The sequence below is a fragment of the Chaetodon trifascialis genome, chromosome 22, assembly GCF_039877785.1.
Source record: "Chaetodon trifascialis isolate fChaTrf1 chromosome 22, fChaTrf1.hap1, whole genome shotgun sequence".
In the NCBI taxonomy this organism is placed as follows: Eukaryota; Metazoa; Chordata; class Actinopteri; order Chaetodontiformes; family Chaetodontidae; genus Chaetodon; species Chaetodon trifascialis.
This window is the reverse complement of record NC_092077.1, coordinates 18,180,794-18,202,852: the sequence shown is the minus strand read 5'-3', so window position 1 is coordinate 18,202,852 and position 22,059 is coordinate 18,180,794. Positions and strand designations below refer to the sequence as shown.

The 22,059-nt window shown below is 44.8% G+C and overlaps 1 protein-coding gene across 4 annotated transcripts; it reads right to left on the bottom strand.

Moving 5' to 3' along the window:
- Nucleotides 1-884: 884 nt before the first annotated feature.
- tbc1d30 (TBC1 domain family, member 30) lies at nt 885-20,547 on the bottom strand. Of its 4 annotated transcripts, XM_070991900.1 has the most exons (15): nt 20,037-20,547; nt 17,137-17,301; nt 12,317-12,378; nt 12,007-12,072; nt 11,301-11,426; nt 10,588-10,773; nt 10,416-10,485; nt 10,049-10,147; nt 9,785-9,953; nt 9,436-9,541; nt 9,255-9,361; nt 8,890-9,029; nt 7,686-7,919; nt 6,814-6,900; nt 885-4,930 (listed from the first exon to the last, which is right to left on the bottom strand). In XM_070991900.1, the coding sequence occupies exons 1-15, from the start codon at nt 20,545-20,547 to the stop codon at nt 3,732-3,734; spliced, it is 3,327 nt and encodes a 1,108-aa protein (XP_070848001.1). In that variant the 3' UTR covers nt 885-3,731. The 4 variants fall into 4 exon arrangements, with proteins under 4 accessions (XP_070848001.1, XP_070848002.1, XP_070848003.1 ...); XM_070991901.1 differs by lacking the exon at nt 6,814-6,900; XM_070991902.1 differs by lacking the exons at nt 6,814-6,900; nt 17,137-17,301; nt 20,037-20,547 and adding an exon at nt 14,985-15,509.
- Nucleotides 20,548-22,059: the final 1,512 nt, after the last annotated feature.

The following is a 22,059-nucleotide window of genomic DNA, read 5'->3' as shown; positions in this document are numbered from 1 at the left end:
AGCGCTGAAGTGAAAGAGTGGAGGTGGACACAGAAAGAAGAGCCATCTCAGTTTTTCCACTCATCATTACTCTTTACAATATTTGTTCCAAAGTTGTGGAAATGTACTAAGAAATGCAGAAAACATCTCAAACTGCTTCTTGAGGTAAGAAAAACACTGAAGTGTTTACCACAGTTAGTCAGGACAGGCACACAGTTTGATGTAAGCAGTCAACAGCTTGGACAAAATCTTCCATCACAGTATATGTAATTTTACATCACAATACCAACAATCTAGAAATCAAACTAAGAAAAAGTTTACGGATAAAAGAGCATGATGGGAATACAAATTTTTGACAAAGCCAGTGAATCAAATGCGGCTTTGCCACAAAAACTGACATAAAGCAGCAGTTCCATCTGCACACGATGGCTTGAAACCAACCAGAGATGCTGTACTGAAGCAACAGATACCTCAGTATAAACAGCAGAGTAAAGTTACTACCTGTCAATAAAACTCTGTCTTGTCGTGGTGGATATCATAATGAAATCCAGCCCAACTTAAGTGTAAAACTCAGTGACAGCTAAATATTTACATGAACACATTAGGACACAATCACACAGGAAACTACACTGATAATGACTGAAAATAAAAGCAGACAAAGGCTGAACAGCACTGAGGAAGAGACGGGACACATTTAACAGTAAATCAAAGTCACATGACATGTTCAGATGTTAAGATCTGGACAGACCCAATGCCGCCACCAATTATCCACTTATCTGAGACAAAACAAGGCTTGTAGAGTCTGTCAGTTCCAATAACACCTCATAACCTGTAATACTACACATATTTCATAGCTACACATGGCATTTAAACAGAAAAGCAGGCAAATCAGCCACTTCTCTTCCTTCCAAGTGTTTCTTTATTGGAGTGCAGCAGTGCCCTCAGCTGACATCGAACCTCTTCCCAGTAATCAAGGATACTTTGGTGTGAAGTATGTGGTATTGTTTCCCTTCAACGTGTATTCACTCACACAATGTACAGTCAGTCAAAGACCTACACACACACACACACAAGACACAACTGCTTTTCAGAAACTAAATTCAGCAGACAACCATGTTGGAGTCATTGAATTACAGCATTCCTGTGGATTAGTGGGTAACAGGATTAAGGAATAAGATGACGTGTTGTGATGAAACAGCAAAAATAAAGTTTTCCCACATAGCTGAAACAACCAGCAGTTGTTGGTACTGTACAGTACTGAACTATGACAGTGGAAACCAAAACAAAGCTGCTAAAGCTTTTTCAGCAAACCTCCATTTTTCTAACACAACATGAGAATGAAGCGCAGAACAACATCCTTAAGATCACATCTGGCTACTGATGACAAAACGGTGGCAACAAACATTTTTATGAGGTCGCAAAAGAGACGAAATAATGTACACAGCTGCAGATACAGTACTTGATGGCATGTAAATGGGGATAATACACTTGTGGTGGCTGACAGGTGCAGAGTTACAGATTAGAAGACAAAACCATCCATGTGTCCCTACAGGATGACTGGATCTGGTCCTCCATGCTAACACTTTCACATACATTAGCATTATAGAAAACAATAGCAGCAGAAATCCCCATATTGTGAAAACTGCGTTGAGTAAAACAAGGATTATCGGTGTAAATATGTAGCACACCTTATTTCCATCCACATTCTGCCAACTGCATTGGTCTAAAAATGACAACATGAGCTCTGAAGTCAATTTTGTAGGCCCGCTTTGGGCTAGCTAGCTAAATTAGCTAACTTAATCCGAATCAAGGCAATCTGCTCTGTGGTGTCTTACAGACAATATATCACCTGATGTCATAATAAAGGTCTTTTTACAGTACATATTGAGAAAATAACAGCACGGTTCAGCCCCAGTTAGTGACTCTTACGTAACGCTACTGAGCGTTTTTACATCTGACACGTTTGCAAACACGTAATGCTACCCGTTAGCTTCTCAAAGAGAATTAATACAAGTCTAAGTTTGAAATCCCCGGGAGGTCGACCGACAGCACTCACCGCCGTTTGGAAGACATTTTCAGCTTCCTTAAAGACTCATTCGGTCGGCTGGAGGGAAAAAAATATTCCATCCGTTAAACAGTTTTTACACTCGTTATTCCAAGTCGTTTAATTCAACGGTTTTATTAATCTAAACAAATATGGCAACCGGAAGTGACATAGCCTCGGTGCAGTTGTCTCCCTTCCCGCTGCACGAAAAATGTTTTATTTATTATGAATGAATGATGAATTTTATAACAATGATAGACAAAATTATTATATTATATTATATTATATAATATTAACTCACTAACAAAAAACAATATGACAAATTAATAAAAACATTGTTGTTGGGGTTTTTTTTTTTTTTTTTACATTTATAGTAGTAGGTCATGCAACAGTCACTTCCAGCTACCATCATTGGTTAATACATAATTAATTAATTGTCACCCCATCTTAGTAGTGTCTGTGCAATCTAGAAATGTTAAAAACAGTAATAAATGTTTGGCTTGTATTTGTCATTTCGAAAAACCGATGGCTAAAGTGGATTATCAATGCAAAATTCTCAAATGTAAAAACAATGAAGCAGTATGTTGTGCTTCTGCTGCAGTTTCTTTCTTTCTTTTTTTTCCACTGAGAGGTTGTTGTTTCTCCAGGACATGACATGACTGACCACTGAGACTTTTCCTTGTATTTACCTGACTGGACTACATTTAAAGTCCAGTGAGAAGCTTCAGCTTTGTGGCAAGTTTCCAAGTAAGAAAGCTGTGGTGTGGATGGATGATACTGAATATACTGGAACTCGACGTTGAGGTCCAGTGTGATTTAATATAGTAAATTCCACAGTACTCACACCCCAATGGTCAAAACAAAACTAGCATTCCCATTCACACTTACTCCATTATTGACTTCGATATTACATTCCTTGTGTTCAACAGTCGAGTTACAGACAGGGAGTGTACATACAGAATGATTTCACCATCAGACAAAACAAAAAATATGTTAAGTGCTTCAGGACATCAAATGTTTTAACATTGGGAAGTTTTTTAGGGGGGCACACAAACTAAGTTTTTATGATCCTTCATTTACAGTAATTCTCTTCTTGGGTTATTTTTTCAGAATTGGCATAGAAACAACGGGATGGCTGTGTAATCTTGTAGGAAAAATGTGGTTCATCATGTGGCCACATATGGCCCATGTGAGTCCAGAAGGAAGCATCTGTCCAGGTCTCCTCATGTTTCAGTCCAGGGAGATTCCTTTTTTCAAGGTCCACAACTGTTATTGAAGAGATGTCCAGGACAAACACAATGCAACTTTTTAGAGAGTCCTAAAAACACTTTTCTTTTGTTTTGTTTAAATCGTGGATCGCTGCATAGGCCGCTGTAAAGGGCTCGACACTGTGATAGTTCCACAGTCCTGTGCTAGCTTTACCTTAGCTGTGCAGTACAAATGTGGATCAAACACTGAACAAAAACATCAAGAAATTTCCTTCACACTTCATAATCAGCTCGCTCTTAAATGTTTTTCTGTGGCTTGTGAATTTCAGGATGACGCCTTTATCACATGAGCCACAATCTTCACTTCCAGAATTTTCAATCTACTCCAGATATGATGGGTTGTTTTCTTGATATGCAGGAGGCAACATGGTGTAACTATAGAATGATTCTTCATGTAACGACTGTGTGTTTCTAGTGTCAGTTCAGCAGTGCAGAGGCTCTCATCGCCTCCCGGTGGTGCCGGCACCACTACTGCGGTTGAGGTTGCGGCTGAGCTGAGGGAAGTGAACTGTGGGCGTTCTGGACGTTGGACCGTAGAGGCCGAGGTTTCTGGCTGCCGCTGATTTCCTGGGCTGCTTCACGCTCGGGAATGGAGAAAAGACCTGCTGTTTAGGAGTGATGGCGCTGGTGGATGGGAACGCCGGGGTTGACGGGGAGGAGGACATGTGAGATCTAGATGATGAGGAGATGGAGGAAAGTGAGGGAGTGGAGGGGGAGGAAGCTTTGTAAAAGGTGGAGGATGGGGGAAGAGGGAGGGAGGAGAGGCCGTCAGCTGAAGGGGACGACGGGAGGCAGGATGAGGAGCTTGGTGTCGGAGTGGAGGGAGGTGTAGAGGGGGACGGACTTGAGGTGGAAGGTGAGGAAGAAGGGTTGACGGGGTGGTGAGGTGGAGGTAAAGCGATGGCGGGAAAGTGTCTGTCAGACACGGTGTTTCTTTCTGAACCTGAGGAGTCAGACTCTTTGTGTCTGGTTGAGGATGGCGGAGGAGGGAGGAGAGGGACTGGTACAGGTTTAGATTCTGGTGGAGTGCATTCTGTGTCGGGGTTTGCGCTGCTGGTGGAGGTCAGATCTAGATCCAGGGAGTCCAGCTGCACCACCACCTCTGCAACTTCTGCTGCTTTTGTCCCATCAGCGTCCTGTGGAGGTTCTGCACACACTGACTCTGTAGCAGAGGGGTCAGGAGATGGAGACACAGAGGAGTCACTGCCTTCTTTCTGCTCCTCGTCATCATTTTTCTCAATCTTCCTCTCCTCTTCAACCTCCAATCTCACTGATTCTTCCTCCTCCTCCTCCTCCTCATCTTCCCTTTCCTCTGAATCTCCAAAGCCCAGCTGTGCTCGAGCCCTGGCGATGTTCCTTCGATGTACCCGGACGTGAGCACGCCAGGGCGACCCCGCGCCTCCTCCAGAGCTCCCCGGAGAGCCAGTACTGTTGGAGGGCAGCGAGCCACAGCGCTGCCTGGCCGGGGAGCCCAGACTCTGGGACAGAGAGGCGGGTCGGGACCCTGGTAGCGTGGATGTGCTCGTGGATGTGAGTCTGGAGCCTCCTCCGCGTGGCTTCCGGCCCAGAAGGAGGTGGTTGATTACTGTGCTGGAAGAGTTGAGCTGGGAGGCCAGGACACGGGTGGTGGGGCACTTGTCTGGAGGGAGAGTCAGAGGTAAACACCACATTTCTTAAAACTTCTAACACTTTACTGTTACTGTAGTAATCAGGTGCCAACAGCTGCACAGCAGTACTGCAGCTGTGCATCATCTAAATCAGATTTATCTCTTTACAGGATGATTCATCATGAAAACTCAACAAGGGCTGCAGCTATGAACTATTTATCTTTATCAATTACCTTTAATTTCTTTTTATGAATTAATCCATGAATGTCAAAAATATTCACGTCTTTCCTGAGTCAGCACAATAATGTAATTTGCTCATTAAAAAACTAATTTGTAACGATGTGAAACTGAAAAGAACAAATCGCATTTCAGAAGATGTAATCATCAAATAATGAAAAACGACTCAAAAACTCAGATTGCTTTTCTTTTGACTGACAGATCAATTAACTGTATCAGCACTGCAGTCGCCACAGAAATGATCCATTTCAGAAATGATCCATTTCTGTCTGAGTGAGTACAGTCAGCTGTTTGAGCAGCTGCTGTGAAAAGCTTCAAACCTCCATCCGACAGCAGAGGGCATCCGACGCGTTTTGGTTTTTATCATCAGGCTGACACGCAGTGTTTCAGACAACTGGTCAAGTACATGATCATTTCTCTCCTGTTATGTAACACGTGCAGTGATGTACAGTATTTTAGCCTTTTCCAAATGTCATCAAACCACATTAATGTAAACACGTCTTTATAAAAGCTGATTACTGAGCTGCAGTGTGTTTATGTGAGCAACGATTAGTGTGTTTGAGCGTGTGCACAGATGTTTGAATCTGAAAGGGAGAAACATCAGACCTCGCTGTAATGCCGTTACACAAGCTTCACACATCATATGTTAGACGGGAGGAGCGACAAACAGAAGGAATTAGAAACAGAGGTTAGTGAAATCAGAAGAAAACCTCCAGCATTCACCCAAAAAAACATGAATCATCAAATCAAGTCGAACTGGAGACATCTGTCACTGCTGAAGACATACTCAGAGTTCTGTTCAACTGAACTGTATGTTTCCAGAATTACTGGTGCATTAAAAGCACACAGTGTTTTCTCATTATTATGATTGGAACGTGATAAAAAAAACTACTTCTATTGTAATTTCCTGGCATTTTAACTGATGGTGAAGTTATGAAAACGTTGATTTCCAGCTGTCATCTGAGTGACAGGTCTCCAGATATAAATACAGCTGGTTTGTTGACTTTACTTGTGCATTTAACACCTGCCATAAAACCTGACAAGCTGTCAGTGTTTCCGACGCCAAACCTGTTTAAAATACTGAAGCAGAGTGTTTCAAAACGCTCTGAAAATGCCGGTCAGAGGCTGCAGCGCTCGGCTCATTCGACGGCTGTCAGAGCGAGCCAGAGAATCGAAAACACTTAAAACTGTTCTGTTACTCAACACTGCAGCCACAAGTGCAGTTTAACGAAATGAAACAAGCACGTTTGCACCCTCCAGCATTTTGAGAGCGTATGTATTCAGAGTGTTTACAGTCATACGGCGCAGAGAGGATTTGATGTTGGAGGCGGCAGCTCCCTCGCCAGATTTCCAATGTCCAATGAAAAGGTTGAAATAAGCCAGTTTGTTTGTCTCTAGCACATAAAATACACCTGTTACACCTCAACAGTGAATTTTAAGCTGTAAAATGTTTGCCATTAACTGTGTGTGGTTGAAAAATGAAAAAATGTCATTGGAAATCTGCTTTGGGAGCCCATGTTAGATTATATGATTAGGAACAGATTTCATGAGCTGAGAACTCCCCTGTCCTCCTCGAATCATTCAGTTATTTAATTCAAAAATGAGCGAATCATTAAAGACCCTCAAATCAGCCTCAGAACCCCCAGTTTCAGACGAGCGTTCAGTTCAACACCAGTACCGTCGGCGTGCTGCTCGGTACTGTCGCTGCGATTGCTGGGATGCTCCTGAGGAACCCCTGGACTCGTGGCCACTTCAGGTCCAGGTCCTACGAGTCACACATCATCGTCAAAGTGTTTGCGAGTGCATGTTCACAGTTTCATTTAAAGACGGACGAGCCTCTTCTGGTTTACGCTGTCAGCGAACAGGATGGACGTGTGAAGGAAGTCTGTAACCTTCAGACTCTCAGTGCTTCACACTCTGCCTGTACTGAATGGTCGATACATGTTTTAAAATCATATTACTGAGGTTAAAAAACAGCTTCAGGAAGGACAATATCTCTGTTCTGATATAACCATTATAAAGCAGCAAGCCTTATTCTGCTTCTTAACTTCTAACCCATTAACTAAGAGTTTTCCCTCAATAATTACTGCTTATTGGTAGGAAGTGGTGTAAATGAATTACAATCTTAATAACCTAACCCCAGAATCAGGCATTAATAAATGCTTTATAAAGACTAAAAAAGGGCCAATATGCTACTAACATGCATTCTACTAAGCAGCTAATTCATGGTGACTATGTGTACTTTAACATAAAGTGTGATCAAAGGTTGTTCATGTTTATGGAAAGTGAATCTCTGCAGCTGCCACCTACAAAGAAGCTGGGTTTTTAAAATACTCATTTCAATGTGCATGTGCATTAAATGTGTAGAACAGAAATGCAGTGAATGTAATGACGCCTCATTTTGATGGAGGTGAACATCATTCTGCAGATTTCGACACTGAAGCGATTTCCCGCTGACGTTAATGTGAAAACAATGCAGACACAATGCAGAGACAGGTAAGATAAAAACAATAAAGTAATGCTTATGCCTCTCCAGCTCTTCGCCCTCACCTGTGCGGATGTACAGTTGCATAGCCTGTTGCTGCTGCCGCCTTTTGATGCGTGTGTATTGCTTCTTCAGGGCGTAGATGTCGGTGCTCATTCTCTCCATCATCATGCTGTTGATTGCTGCTTGATGCTCCGCCCTGGCGCCCCCTCCTCCTCCTCCTGCACCTCCTCCAGCCCCTCCAGCTCCCACCGCTCCCGGGCTCAGCTCTGCGATGCTCCCCTGCTCCGCTCGCTGCTCTGGAGGTCGAGAGAACAAACAGCGGTCGACTCTTTTTCTACTTTTCATGACCGTGATTGACAGAAGAGTCGAGGGCTTTGGTCCGTAAACATTCCAGCAAAATACACAAATCAGACAAAACTCAATGTGCCTTTTAGGTCTTTTTAAGCTCCTTTTCTTACTTATGTGCTCACCCAGTTTTGCTTTTATCCCTTTTAATCAACATCAGCTGACCGCTGAAGACACGAAGCTAAGCGCCACATAAAAAAGCCTCTCGATGCTATCTGAGGAGGACGACGACACAAATGCTTCGTGCAGACCACATTCAGTCTTACGTTACAGTTTTCAAAGACTTTGGTTCTGGGTGAAACCATCCCAGCAAACTGGTCCTGGTTTTAGGATCTGAAGCAGCCTTTGAAGACGAGGGAAAAGTTGATTTTGTCGACACATGTTTGACTTCAGTTTGTTTCCTCGGTAGTGAAAAAGGTCAGAGCGTTGTAGCTTCAGCAGCTCTTCCTCCTTTTGTGTCTGAAAGACCAAATCCAACCAAGCAGCACAAAATGCTCTGCAGCAGCTTGTTTACCGTAATTATCCTGTTGTCTCAGGATGATTTATTGACGTTCCTTTGCTAAAGTTTCTCCTAAGTGTGAGCCACGTTCCCCTTTGAAGCAGGTCACATCAGCTGCACTGAGATCAACTGTGAGGTTAAATGAAGCACTTGTTTCTCTGAAGTCTGAGACTACGGCCTCAGATCTTAACCAATGTTTTTAACTAAATCTCTCAGGCCTTTTTTTTCATCTCTGGTCGAGCCGTTGAAGGAGGAGGAAGTGGGGATTTGTCTGGAGGAAACAGATCAGAGGCGGTTTGTAATTGGAGTCAAATCGGGGGCAGAACACGAGGATTTGGGGCAGCAGTATTTGGCCGCTGCTGTGCTCTCTCCGCTGGCTGCCGTTAAAAATCCTGTGCAGTAATTCACGCGGCTGCACTGACCTTTCAGATGTTTCTGGTATCTCTGCAGCTCGGGGGCCAGCAGGCCACCCAGAGGGCCCAGGCAACCGAGCGCCGTCACCACAGAGTCTTCATCATCCATGTCGGCATCGTCATCGCTCTCCCAGCTGCCCAGACCACCACTGGAACAAGATAAAAACATCATCATCATCATCACCACTAGCACTATAAAAAAGCATTTCGGGGGCAGATTTTGCTCCCTGAATGTCATCAAAGTCCTGTTTTGCCTTGAGTTTTCAATTTTCTGCCTCCAAATGGTCTGAAGAGGATGAATGTGCTCAGTGACTTATGCAAGGCTGCAATGACGACCTGGATCTTCTCACCAAAGCATCAAAAGGAGTACAAACCTTCCATTGGATTTGACTGAGGTAGGGAACGGAGTGATGTTGTAGGTGTATTTCTCTCTCAGCTCAGCCAGTTGAGGGAAGGGAAACACTGCTATGGAGTAAACCTCCTGACAGACGGAGAGAAAAATCAGATCAGCAGCACATAAAATATCAGGTGTGAAGGCTTTTGTTTATGCCGTACCTGCATGAGCTCAGCAGGATCGATGAGGTTGTGCTCCAGCATCTCCTGAGTGAGGCAGCCCATCGTGCTGTAAAACTCATCGGCTGTCTGACAGTACTCGATCCTCCTGCACGGAGAGAGGAGGAGGAGGAGGAGGAGGAGGAGGAGGAGGAAGAGGAGGAGTGGTGTTTATGAGACAGGAAGGAAAGTAGAGAGCAGGATGTCGAGAAGGCGTTTCCAGGGCTGTTTTAGCTTTAGTAGCAGATGCAGCTCTGGATTTCTCAAGGTCCAGATTCAGTTTCAGGGGCTTTTAAACTCTGACTAAAAGAGGACTGAATAGGAAACATTTCTTTCTGTAAGGTCCACTCACTCGCCCAGCCTCTCCCAGATGGCGAGGGCAGCCCGGAACAGCACCTCTGAACCCTCGAAGAAAACCGAGTCCCAGATCTTCAGCACGGTGGGCGCCGGCAGGCAGGTGGCAAACATGGTGAGGAACCACTGCATAGTGAACACGTTGGTCAGCGGAGGCTCGTAGCTGCCTGAGGGAAAACAGACAGGTGCTGAAGTCAGGTGAGCTGTTACACACATGTTGGCGGCGTATAGAGGCATGCACAACCTAATGATCTAACAGTACCTCCAGCTTCTCTGTTGGCAGCTTTCTGCAGGTGGTGGAGATGCTGGGACAGTCTGGGCAGCTTCAGACGCAGCAGGTCTCTGAACACCGCCATGTCCACTGCCAGAGGGAGACACTGCGCTTTAAAACACTGCGCTGGGTAGAAGTTCAGCATGGCAGTCACCACATAGCATCAGTCAGCGGTTTCAGTGCAATTAAAAGCTTGATGGTCTGTTTTGCTAACATTTGGAGATGAACTAAAACATTCCTTGTAATTAAAGGTTAATCTGACACTGTTCTGAACTTCAAAATGTCAGAAAATAGCAGCAAATGCTGATCAGAGCCAACGTGACGTGTCTGAATTCCTCACTCGTGTCGTCGTGTTTACCTGACAGCGCTCGCAGGTTGTTGGCAAAATAACTCTCAGGCAGCACTTTGTCTATCAGATAGATCATCACCTGAATGCAGACGAGCAGAAACAGCCAGTGAAGCGTAATCAATATTCAAACGGCACAAACAACACAGCAGTCTGTGCATGCTAATGTGGCTTCTGTGAGTACCTTCAGTGCATCGCTCTCGTTGCCTTCAGTAACTTCCAGTATGAGTGCAGCCAGGACATTGAATCCCTGGCAGTAGCCCACAGTTTTATTCCAGCGGGCGTATGCAAGCAGCACCCTCTTCAGCACCACCCTGTCCTGCTCCCCCTCCTGGCCACAGTAAGAACTGCAGCCCGTCCTGTGCAGGTCCTGGACATCACAGTATGGATTAATGTCAGTGCATTAGCTGAATAAACGACTTCATGCATTAAGACCGACACACTGTGATAAGAAGACAAACACTGAAGCGGATGACTGGACTTTGCCCCGCTGACGGAGACGGCCATGTTGAATCTGAGTCACCGTCATGTTCCCATGATGCAGTCATCCGGCTCTGACACACAGTGATAAGCAAACATCCTCCACAGACTCTGCTCCTCACAGTCTCATCAACGTTCAACGGACTCGTTGCATTTTATCAGCAGGATGTGCTTATTTACCCTCAGTATGATCAATGACGGCTATTCAAGCTGATAAGACTGTTTTCTGTGTGTGCGTGTGTGTGTTTGTCCATCCTGGATGTGAGTCGTCATCACTTCCTGGAGATCATTTGTCAATCAGCAACGTGTGTGAAACTATGTTATTTTAACTTTGATCAGATTGATCGTGAGTGTGTGAGAGCAGAAGGATTCTGCGGCCTCTTTGCTGCTCTGTGACTCAACACAGGACGTGATTACCTTGACGATTTGGATGCCGAGGGAGTCGTCATCTGGGTTGCTGCGCTCGTTAAAGGCAAAACGAAGCGTCTTCTCCCAGTCGATAGAGATGCTGTGGAGGTACTGGTCTGCTAGCGTTAGCCAAACCTGCACACAGACGACAGCCTCACTGAGTCATACGAACACGTTTAAAACCTGCTTCACCTTCTCAGGTTTCCTTTTCCTCCAGCACTTGTGAGACACGATTTCATTGTTCATGTCGTCTGACAAGATGAAAGTAATCACGTGTGTTTCCTGCTCTCTCTCCCTCAGAGATGAAGTGATGATGTGGGATAAATGGAGCATTGCAGACAAAGAGCCTCTGTTCCTCTCGCTGTGCTGTCTCTCTCAGAGCTGTCAAACTCTGCTCGCAGGTTGACGCTAATGAAGAAAACCGACTTTTCTCGTAATAACTGGGTCAGAACGTTCTTTTAGGAAATACCTTCTGGGCTCAAAACACACAAACGAAGCAGAGCAGGTCTTATTATCAAAATGTCTCTTTATGTGAAGATATCTGTGGTCCGAACAGGAGGAACACCTGGAGGCTGCGGCTCAGACTTTATGCAGATAAAGGCCACTAAATGACCATTACAGCATTAGTGCAACAAATCACTACATTTCCAACGCTGGAAAAAAGAGAAAATTATCCAAACAACGCCATATGTTCTACTTATTTTAAGTTACATACCCTCTTCCTCCATTCCTTTGGGATCCCAGTCGGGAGCCGAGCCACTGCCTTCAGGGCGTCGTACCACTGCAGAGATGAAAACACAAACTGTTATTTACTCTTTTAATTAATCAGCACACCCCCACTGAGGCCATGGCTGCCTGAGCAAAACAATAGTGATACTTACTGTGTTAACACAACTGTATTGTATATTTTACTGTGTAACAAGTTAGCATTAGCACGTTCTCTCCCACATTAAAACACACTAGCATACACACACAACATAGGAAACCAGTGTCAGACACGTTGGGGCTGCTGGATCTTTAAATACCTGCTGGAATCCGTTCTTTCCGAGCGACGGTTCGATGGTAAACTTCAGCCTCGTGTCGACTCCTGCAAACACAGACACATCACGCTTTAGTGATCTGACGTGTGGCTTCGCTGATGCAGAATGTTTTGTGGTGACGTGACTCAATGTGGAAAAAGTATTGTGAATATGTGGAAGCGCCTCATCGTTTTTTATCACCGTGAAGGAGTTTAAAAGCATCTTAAACTGAGGACATCCAGAGTCCAAGAGGCTTCTTTTCTACTGAAAACGGCTTCAGCATCAAATGTTACACATTCAAGCACATGAAGCTCATCATAAGGCGAAGAAAAGTCCTTCAGAAAAACACTCACTTCTTATTTAACTTAACTTCCTCCCAACAAATAACTGCTTACTTCTCAAAACGATGTCTACAGATGCTGAACGCAAAAGGCAAACTGACATCAGGTAAGAGTTAAAGTCAAAAACAGAGACGCGAACACCGGAAGTGTTTTCCACCTGCACACAAAGCTCCCACGAGACATATATTTGACCTTTTCACTCCATATTATAATGAAAGGGAGTGGTTTAAGTTCCGCAGATTCGACGTTAAAATCACAGATTTGCGCAGGGAGTCCGCAGCTGTGACGCGGAAGTGTCGCTGTCCACTTCCACGTGGTGCTGAATCCGCCTGTCAATCTCCGCTTCGCTGGAAAATCGCGTAAAATCTCTTTGCACGCGCACACAAACATCTTTAGGGAACATTTAGCTCTGTGGGCTAAACCCCCCGAGGAGAACCGGAAATGAAAGTTTGATCTGAGGTTAAGAGGGAAGGTCCTGACACGGTGGGGATGGCTGCGGGCCAAAAGCGCCCACTGCGGCCGTTTCTGCCCGCAGCAGTCCGGAGCTCCGCTCGGTCTCTGGAGCGGCGGCCGACCGCTCCTCAACTACACTTGATCTCATTTTCACGACAATAAAAGTCCCGAAATAAGACAAAATCCGTGTTAACCTGCACGGTCCGCCTCTGCCGTGTTATCCTGCGCCATACCGGATGAACGCCGCTTTACTGCGCGGCTTCCTCTCAGAGCTTTGGGAGAGGATTAACACGGAAAACCCTCCTACTTCCCTGTCACAGATTACAGCAACACGACTCACACAAAACCCGCGTTTAGCTGAGGCTGGAGACATCAAGGGGATCCAGAGGCTACAAATCCATCATAACAGGCGATAAGTGAATGTCTGCAGGGTTTAAATGAAGCGAAATGAACAAAGCTGGAGGAGAGAGGAGGGAGGAAGGAAGGGAAGGAGGGAGGAAACAGGGAAGGAAGGGAGGAAGAAGAACACAGAACTAAGCAAAACCACACTTAAAGCACCAAAAGTAAAAGTACTCATTATGCAGATTGCCTCATCTCAATCATGTTTATTATCTTATTGGATTATAATTCATGTGTTCATCACTTTGATGTGGCAGCTTTTAAAAGTGGAGCTAATTTAATGACTTTTACTGCTGGGTGGCTTGTGAATCCCTCCTGGATCGATAAAGTTTTATATTAATCTACAACCAGGCTTCATAATTTGATCTAAATCAATCTGAATTTGCAAAGTAAGTAAAGTTATCAAGTAAATATTGGACTAAAAATACAATATTTAACTCTGGACTGTAGTGGAGTTGAAGAGGCAGAAAATGGAAATACTCGAGTTTAGTACAAGTACCTCATAATTGCACTAAGTGCAGTACTTGAGTACATGTATTTAGCTGTTTTCCGCCGCTTTGAGGGAAGGAAGGAGGGAAGGAAGTATTAAGAAAGGATAGAAGGAAAATGGGAAGAGGTGAATTAAAGAAAGGGAGAAGGGAGGAAAAGAAGGAGAGAAAGTCTTCATCAGGTATCGACAAGATGAAGCTTTGTTAGGGCGGTTTGAGGTGTTTCAGTGCTGACATTTAGACAGTTTTCAAATAACGGATGGACGGTTGCTGAGCTCTCAGTGTTTTATCAGCATCCAGCCACAAAATGGATGAATGAATAAAAAAACTTGAGGCAAACTTCAGGTATTCGACAGAAACCAAACACCCCCGACCACAGCTGCTCTGCTCTGTGAGACATCTACTGTCAGGGTGTCCATCCACAGCTCAGGAGAAGACGGAGGGACTGATGCATTATTAGATGGATGAAAGTGGACCTGCACGCTCTCATGATTTGATTTTGTAAGAAGCTCAGCCCTCCCTGTTAAACATGAGCTCATCTGACACCCTGAGGGTCTTTTGGGAAAACTGGATCATTGCTTTATAACAGCCAATAGACGCATTCATGAAAATATGTGTAATATAGCAAAAGAAATTCACCAGCCAACAGCAGCTAATTACTTCAAAACGTTATCAGTGTTGGGGCTGACGTTGATTATATGCCTGATACATACAGCAGCCATAATTCTGCTAATCTAAAATAATAAATCCAAGTCTAAATTGCTTAAATATGACAATGAATCGCCATTTTTAGGCACATAAAGTTGCACCATAAAACGAGACATACTGTAAACACACGAACAAGACGCTGCAGCCGCAGGACGCGCAAACTGTAATTCATCATTCATCATCATCACCAGAATAATCCAGACCTCCCTTCATCACACCACTTTGTTTAAAGCCACATGCCTTTAACCGTACACCTATAAATAAGTGTCCGAGCCGGCGGCTCACCTGGCTCTAAGGTGCAGAGCAGCCGGGGCGCGCTCCTGGAGATCCCGTTCCGCTTCTTCAGGACGTTGCTGATGATGTTACCGACCCCTCCCGACCCCTCCCGCCGCTGCTTCGCGCCCCCCCTCGGCCTCCTGCCGGCGGCGGGGAGCCGCTCCTGCCTCATCGGGAATCAGACCGGTTCAATCACCTCATCGCTTTGTCCCGCTTTGATAATCCTCCTTCAAGTCTTCAATGGCGACGGAGATTTCATCCCGACGGCCAGAGACGCAGCTGCTCTCCAAACGCTCTCCGCCGAGACGTTAAAAATTAATCGATTGCGTTGATTACCGCGTTTCAAATCTCTTCCGGTCACAGCTTGTGTTTCACACTTACGCCGAAAGACACGACAAACGTTCAGTTCATCCTTCAGCTGCTCAGCCTCGTTCACGCGACTCAAACATCCGCGTAAAATACAGAAAACGTCCAAAACAACCGATCGCTTTGGGGGGTGAAATAAAGGTTTCTGCCGCTCGCTGATGCTGCACACCTCCTCATCCTCCTCCGGGTTGGCGTCACCAGGAGGAGGTGCAAGGACGGAGGGATGCGGTAGGATGGAGGGACACGCGGGGAGGAGAGGAGGATGAGGTAATGGTGGAGGAGAGAGCAGGAAATGAGAAAGCAGAAGTGGATTTTTGTCTTTAAGCCACTGATGTGCAAAACATCTGCTGCATGAAACATCAGACAGGAGAGCATGGCGGGAGGAGAAGCTACTGAAGATAAAATAAACGAAGTGTTCAGAGAGGAGCAGGTGACGGAAATAAGGATAAACAAGACGAAGAACAGATTTTATTTCTGCACCGACCTGCATTTAAAAACACAGTACAGGAAGAAAGTACACAGACTGACTGTGGTGCTGAGATGGAGATGGGGTGGGGGGTGGGGGTGGGGGTGGGGGTGGGGGTGGGGTGTACCATGTCTGAAAAACTGCCTCCTCTATGACGCCCCTGTGGTGCATTAACATGACAAAGCGCCCTCTGAGGTGCTTTTCCATTGGAGAGCAGCTAAATGATTAGCGCTGCCGCCGTAGAGAAAACTCCCCAAACGCAATAAACTCACCGTCTCTGCTTCAACCAGGCAGAGTCAGGGAGGAGCAGGACGAGAAATCAAACACCCCCAGACGTGTCCACAGTTTAGCAGCCTGTTACTGGTCACTTAGCTGAAGGTTAGCAAAGACCTGGAAGCTCGAACCCTCTGTGGCTTCAAGGAAAGTCTGATATTTGGCTCACTGCATAGTCAGAGATAGAATGTATGACTATAATCAGAGAATATTAGATTACACAGTGTGCCAACCGACACACTAAAAGTCATGAGGTTTTCAAAATGTTCATCAATTTACTATCAAAACTTCTCCTTTGGAGCATCAGTCATCTCCAGCATTTTATCAAAAGGGATTCAAACAAGAACTGTTACCTCACAAACTCAGTAAGAGTAACTTTACCTACAAACTATCAATCCAGAGAGAAGCCAGAAAACTACACTAACCCTAAAATTCAGGAAACACTGATTCTGCTCAATCACGCTCTTCAAAGAGCAATGAAAGAAAAGATGTTTGCGATGTGAATGGGTGAAGCACGGCACGGCGAGGCAGTCTTACAGGTACAGTAAGTGCTTCCTGAGAGGAAACGGCTTCCAGTCTTAATGACACTCTGAATCAATATCTGCAAACACTCCGGACGAAGATAAAAAAAGGCCTTGATGATAATGTTGCAGAACCATCGTGATGAACCAGCTCGTCTGAGAGAAACACAACCCTGATTCCAAAAACGCTAAAACACAAATAAAACAGAGGGTGACACTTTGCTAATCCTGCGTGCAGTCAGGATATTTAATCACACGTACAGAATGAGGAGCGATCCATCATCTCTTCTCTGGGAAAACTACCTTTGTACGACGTTTCCAAACGTCTCTCAAATAACACATCAGTCGGCTGAACTGAAGGTAATCTACAGGCTGGGTCGGAGTGGAAGGGCGAGTCCATGTCACAGCCTATTATGTAAATTTCAGAGCTATCTTCACGCTACGTGTGACATGACGGCGAGGGGAGGGGCCTTTTGGAATCGGGGTTGTGCTTCAGCCTGGACTTCAAAGCGAAGGCAGAGCTTCGGATTCTTACGTCGTTTCTGCGAGACCGCCTGGAGGCAAGCCGTGATGATGTCGTAGTTCTTCTGCAGTTTGTGGCAAAGCCGGTCCCGTCTCCTCAGCTGGCGGATCAGCTTGGCCGACTGCAGGCCCGCACGATATTTCACCTCCTGGATGATTGAACGCAGCTCCTCCGGGGCTGAACATACACACAGAAACACTGACACTGATGTACATTTATGTGATTCTTCCCAGGTTTTCCTGTTGGTGCTCCTGTTGTTCAGGTCTGTCTAAAATATGATGTAAATAAAGCTGCTTGATATAGTTTGAAACAACATGTGACGTCTGCTCTCCGCTGGTCAGAGCATCGCGGTCATCTGTCTGTTTTCCTGCTGCAGGCAAAGAAGAAATGAAAACCAGAACAGCGATCCACACAAACACACACGCCCTCGTCCCATTAATGGAGACAAAACGTTTTAGGCTGAAGACAATCTGATTTTCAGCTGAGGGTGGCACAGATCTGCGGGACAGAAACAAATCATGTCGATATTTTGACCTGATTGTTTCTGGGACAGCTCAACAAAAGAGCCAGTGACTCAAACTTAAATAAAAATGTAATCCATCACACAAAAATGTCACCTGAGGAAGTCTGGACAAATCGAAATCAAATATTATATCTCAATCCTTTGACCCAGCTCTGCTCTCTCACAGAAATCAAAGGACATAATCAATGGCATTTTAAGAATTAGTCAATTCTTCAGGTCTTGTATCAAGTGAAGATATAAAACATTTGTTCATTACAGCTTTGAAAAAGTGAGGATTTGCTGCTTTTCTTCATGTCCCGTGTCTCTGAATAAGAATGATTGGAAACCAAAATGTTGTAAATCTGTAAATATTCCAGCAGTAATCATGCCAGTGCACATGAGTTTTCTAAGTTTTCTACATTTTACACTCTTATACACCTTGAGATCCCTGTTAAACAAAACTGACAAAAACAAGTAACCAAACAATTACTGTGATCAGCATGTGTCAATTAATCAAAACTAGTCATAGTTACCTTTCTGTATAAAGATCAATAATTATCATTTTTCTATCTATATTTCCACCTTTCTTGGAAGTTAATCTTAAATATTAACGCTCTTCCAAAGGTCAGGGTCACCTGCAGAGAGCACCCAGCAGGTGGCAGCATCTCCCTCAGGGACATTAAAGCAAAGTGAAGCTGCTGTCAAACACAAGCTCCATTATTTGATATCACACTGATGATCATCATATTCCTCCGTCCAGCAGACGAGAGCTGAACCACGGGCCGCTAATGCCTGACTAAACACAGCAGAAGTATTCACATGTTTCTCTGAGGCTTTATCATCATGGTTTCCTCTTCCTGAGTGCCGGCCCTCTGCATTGTTTAACCTGACTGAGCCTCACACGTCGGAGGGCGAGCGCTGAGCTCACGGGCTCGGCTGTGTTTACTGTAGGACTCTGCTTGAACAGAGGAAACAATGGCGGCGTGGCACTCGCAGTGACATGCCTTTCAAGACGCCGAGGCAACACGGCAGCACACGCTGAGGAGCAGTAACACGCCTGTCAGCCTCTGTGTGAGCGTAAGGCCTGCATACCGCGAGGCCACCTGTCAATCACTGAAACTCATGGACGTGCAGGTTCTCCAGCCAGTTTGGCCTCTCCTGATATCTGATTACAGTGAACCCTTGCACTGCCGCATATCTCGATAAACATGTGACGGAAAAAAGGCACACTATCCCCAGCAGACTCATCTGCTGGAATTAATCTGATTAATTACGGCGAATTCGAGTCTGATGTTATTAAATTTCTAGCTGCATATACACAAACTGTAATTAAATGGATGGATAATTTATTAGCCGAAGTCATGGCTGCCGCAAGGTTACTCACAGTTAATCAATTATATTTTCTAGGGATGCATCGGCCCCTAAACTGACCTTATAAAGCAGATCAGATGCTGCATGATATTGACTTATTTGTCTCAATGAGGCGGCTGTTGTACAGATTTTATTCAGTATGAGCCAGTAAGTTTAAGCCTGCATTGGGAGATAAAACGTTGGATCAGTGCATCCCTAAGTTTACATTTGTAAGATGAACATTTGTCCCGATGTCTGATAATTAATAATATCCTTGAGCATCCTGCTTTTAATGCTGATTATGAGTATCTTTTTTATATCCCTACATTTCTACCAATGATCTAGTCACAGTGGGTTTAATAGACTCCTCTGCCCACTGGGGGGCTTATTTACCCAAGATGCATCTCTTCTGCAGAGCACACATAGACAGGAAAATGCACTGTGGTAAATGTTTTGAGGTATCTCAGTCATGTGCGCTGCCTGAAGCATTGAAATGTATTTTCTGAATATGTTTCATGCAGCTGAGCGTGTGAGTGATGACAGTGGGTGTCATCCAAGCAGCCGAGGTGCCACCTGTGGTGCCTCACCTGCAGCAGCAGCACAGCCAATAAGTGGCAGCCACTTTCTAATCTCAGCGCTGCTGCAATCACTGAAGGAAGCGAACACAAGTGAGTTCAACTTAAATGGAAAAAATAAGGTAACACAGAACAGTTTCTACAACAGGTGACAGCTAAGATGAGGACTTCCTTTAAAACCACAATGGACGCCACAGATCACTTCAGGTACACGTACAAAGGACCCTTTGTACCAAAAGCAATCAATATAAGGAACTAACAGCACAAAAACACAGTACACGGCTGTTCAAGGGGATTTTATATGCAAGATGCACCAACGCCATGTAATGTTTGTAATCTGCAGTCTGTCCTATTCAATCATTTTTTATATTTTCTGGATGAGAAAGTAAATATTTCTAGGATTTCACATCTAAAATCGACTCCCTGAAGGAGAACCAGCACCTGTCGACGGCCCTGGAGCCAAACTCCACCCACACAGCCCTCACCTTTCTGGGCCAGGTAGTTCATCTGATGCCTCCTGGTGTGCTTCTCCTGGAGCTCCTGCAGGAAGCTGGACCCGGAGTTGCTGCGGCCCAGGAAGGCATCAGATCCGGACGCCTCCGTGGAGCTGTCCCAGCTGTCAGCGCTCCTCCTGCTGCCTCCGCTGTACGTCTCATAGAGCTCCACCAGCAGACAGTCCACGATGGAGCTCCTCGGAGCTCTGAGTCCATCTCCCCGGGACTCGGGGTCACTGTCTGAGGCCGCGTTGGCCCGTTGGGTGGCAGTAACGGTGCCAGGCGGAGCTCCGTGCTCGCTGAGGACCTGCCGTCCCGACGGTGATGATGTGTCATTAGGCGACTCGGCGGGGCTCGTCCACTGCTGGAAGCCGGAGAAGTCCTCCTGCGGGGAGGCGGTACAGTGGACAAAAACGCCGCTCTCGTCCTCGGAACACACGCCGCGGTCGCATATGTCAACTTCCAAAAGTTCAGTCCCGTTAAGTTTCACCTCCGACGCCATTTTTTTTTTTTTTTTTTTTAATTAGCGCCAAACTAGATAAAATTCATCCACGTTCAGTCAACGTTTTTCTATCTGTGAGACGCCATCTCTCCAGAAAATACAGCCGAAGTTATAAAGTTTTCTTGGAGCGTCTCGAGGAGGATAGAGTTCCTGGAGCATTCCATTCCTCTCCTCAGAAAGGTGGACACCTGTCTGACGGCTTCCAGGCTCCTTCCTGAATGTTCCGCTCTCGCTTTTCCTTCCTCCCCCCTCTCCGGGACTGAACAATGGGCCAGCCCACTCCGCTGAACTTCTCAACGGCTACCAAACTTTCTTCAGGTCGCGCGGCAGGTGCTGCGGGTGCCTGGGATTGACCAATCCCGGAGGAGCCAAAAGAATACCGGCCAATCCGCTTCCGCGTTGTAAAGCCATTGTTAGAAGGTTGTTTCCGCCGGCGACCCGTTTTCAACCGCAAATTTTAAGACATTTAATGTGGAAAACAGTGGAAAATAACGGGGGGAAAAATGCTTTTTTTGTTCATGTATTTTTAAATTAGCTTGGTTGAAAGTGTACGTTGGTATAAGGCGTTAAACACACGCTGGTATAAGATTGTTAGAAAGTAAGAGGTCACCAAACAAACTTAAAATCAGAAAATGCAGTAGACTTTTCATGGTCATTAATTACAGTGCCTTGAAATGTTGTTCATCTGCTAAGACCTTGTTTAATCAATCAGTGTAGTTGAGGAATCATTAATTTTGGGAGGGGGCTGAAGGTTGGTGTCATAAAAAATCATATTAAGTTTGTTAATTATTGCATGACTTCCAAAGTCTCAAGCATGTAACAATAAAGTGTTTAAACCATTAACATTTTTTTTATTTAGTTAATGGTTTGAAGCATGGCTTCTCAGAGGGGGGGTCTTGTTCTTCAGGATGATAATTAACAACAATAGTAAAAGTGCTTGTTTAAGACTAATTTCCATGATATTTTAAGCCAACAGTACACCTGTACATAATATGAAATGGCCATTTTTATAATCTTAATATTGTTTATCAGAATTAAATGCTGTCCTTTCACAACTTCTCTCTCACTGTCTGTTGGACACGGCCCAGCAGATCCTGAATTTTTAAGGCAGGAACTGATATCTTCTTTGAAAGCTAAAGATAGATAGATAGATAGATAGATAGATAGATAGATAGATAGATAGATAGATAGATAGATAGATAGATAGATAGATAGATAGATAGATAGATAGATAGATAGAAATAACAATAATAATAATAATAATAGATATCCCAACGGACACAACTTTCTCTATAAACATGTTAAACGAACAAATATTTTTAATGAGGATCCTTTAAATGTGACTTGTGACCAATATACACACTAAGCGGGACGCTACACAGTTGAAACATAATTGTCAGGGGACTAAATATCTAAATAACTAACTTCTAACATAAAACAAAAAGCACTGAGGGGGACAGACAGTGAAACCCTTGGCACACCTTAGAAAAACAGTTATTTCTGTCGCTAGTC

What these genes read in the sequence shown, in the direction of transcription:
- tbc1d30 (XM_070991900.1), bottom strand. Translation starts at nt 20,547, where the DNA reads ATGGCGTCGGAGGTGAAACTTAACGGGACTGAACTTTTGGAAGTTGAC. An exon ending in CAACCTGCGAGCGCTGTCAG is followed by an intron (nt 10,148 to 10,415) that starts GTAAACACGACG and finishes TCCCTCTGGCAG; the next exon opens with TGGACATGGCGGTGTTCAGA. An exon ending in ATCTGGGAGAGGCTGGGCGA is followed by an intron (nt 9,542 to 9,784) that starts GTGAGTGGACCT and finishes CTCTCCGTGCAG; the next exon opens with GAGGATCGAGTACTGTCAGA.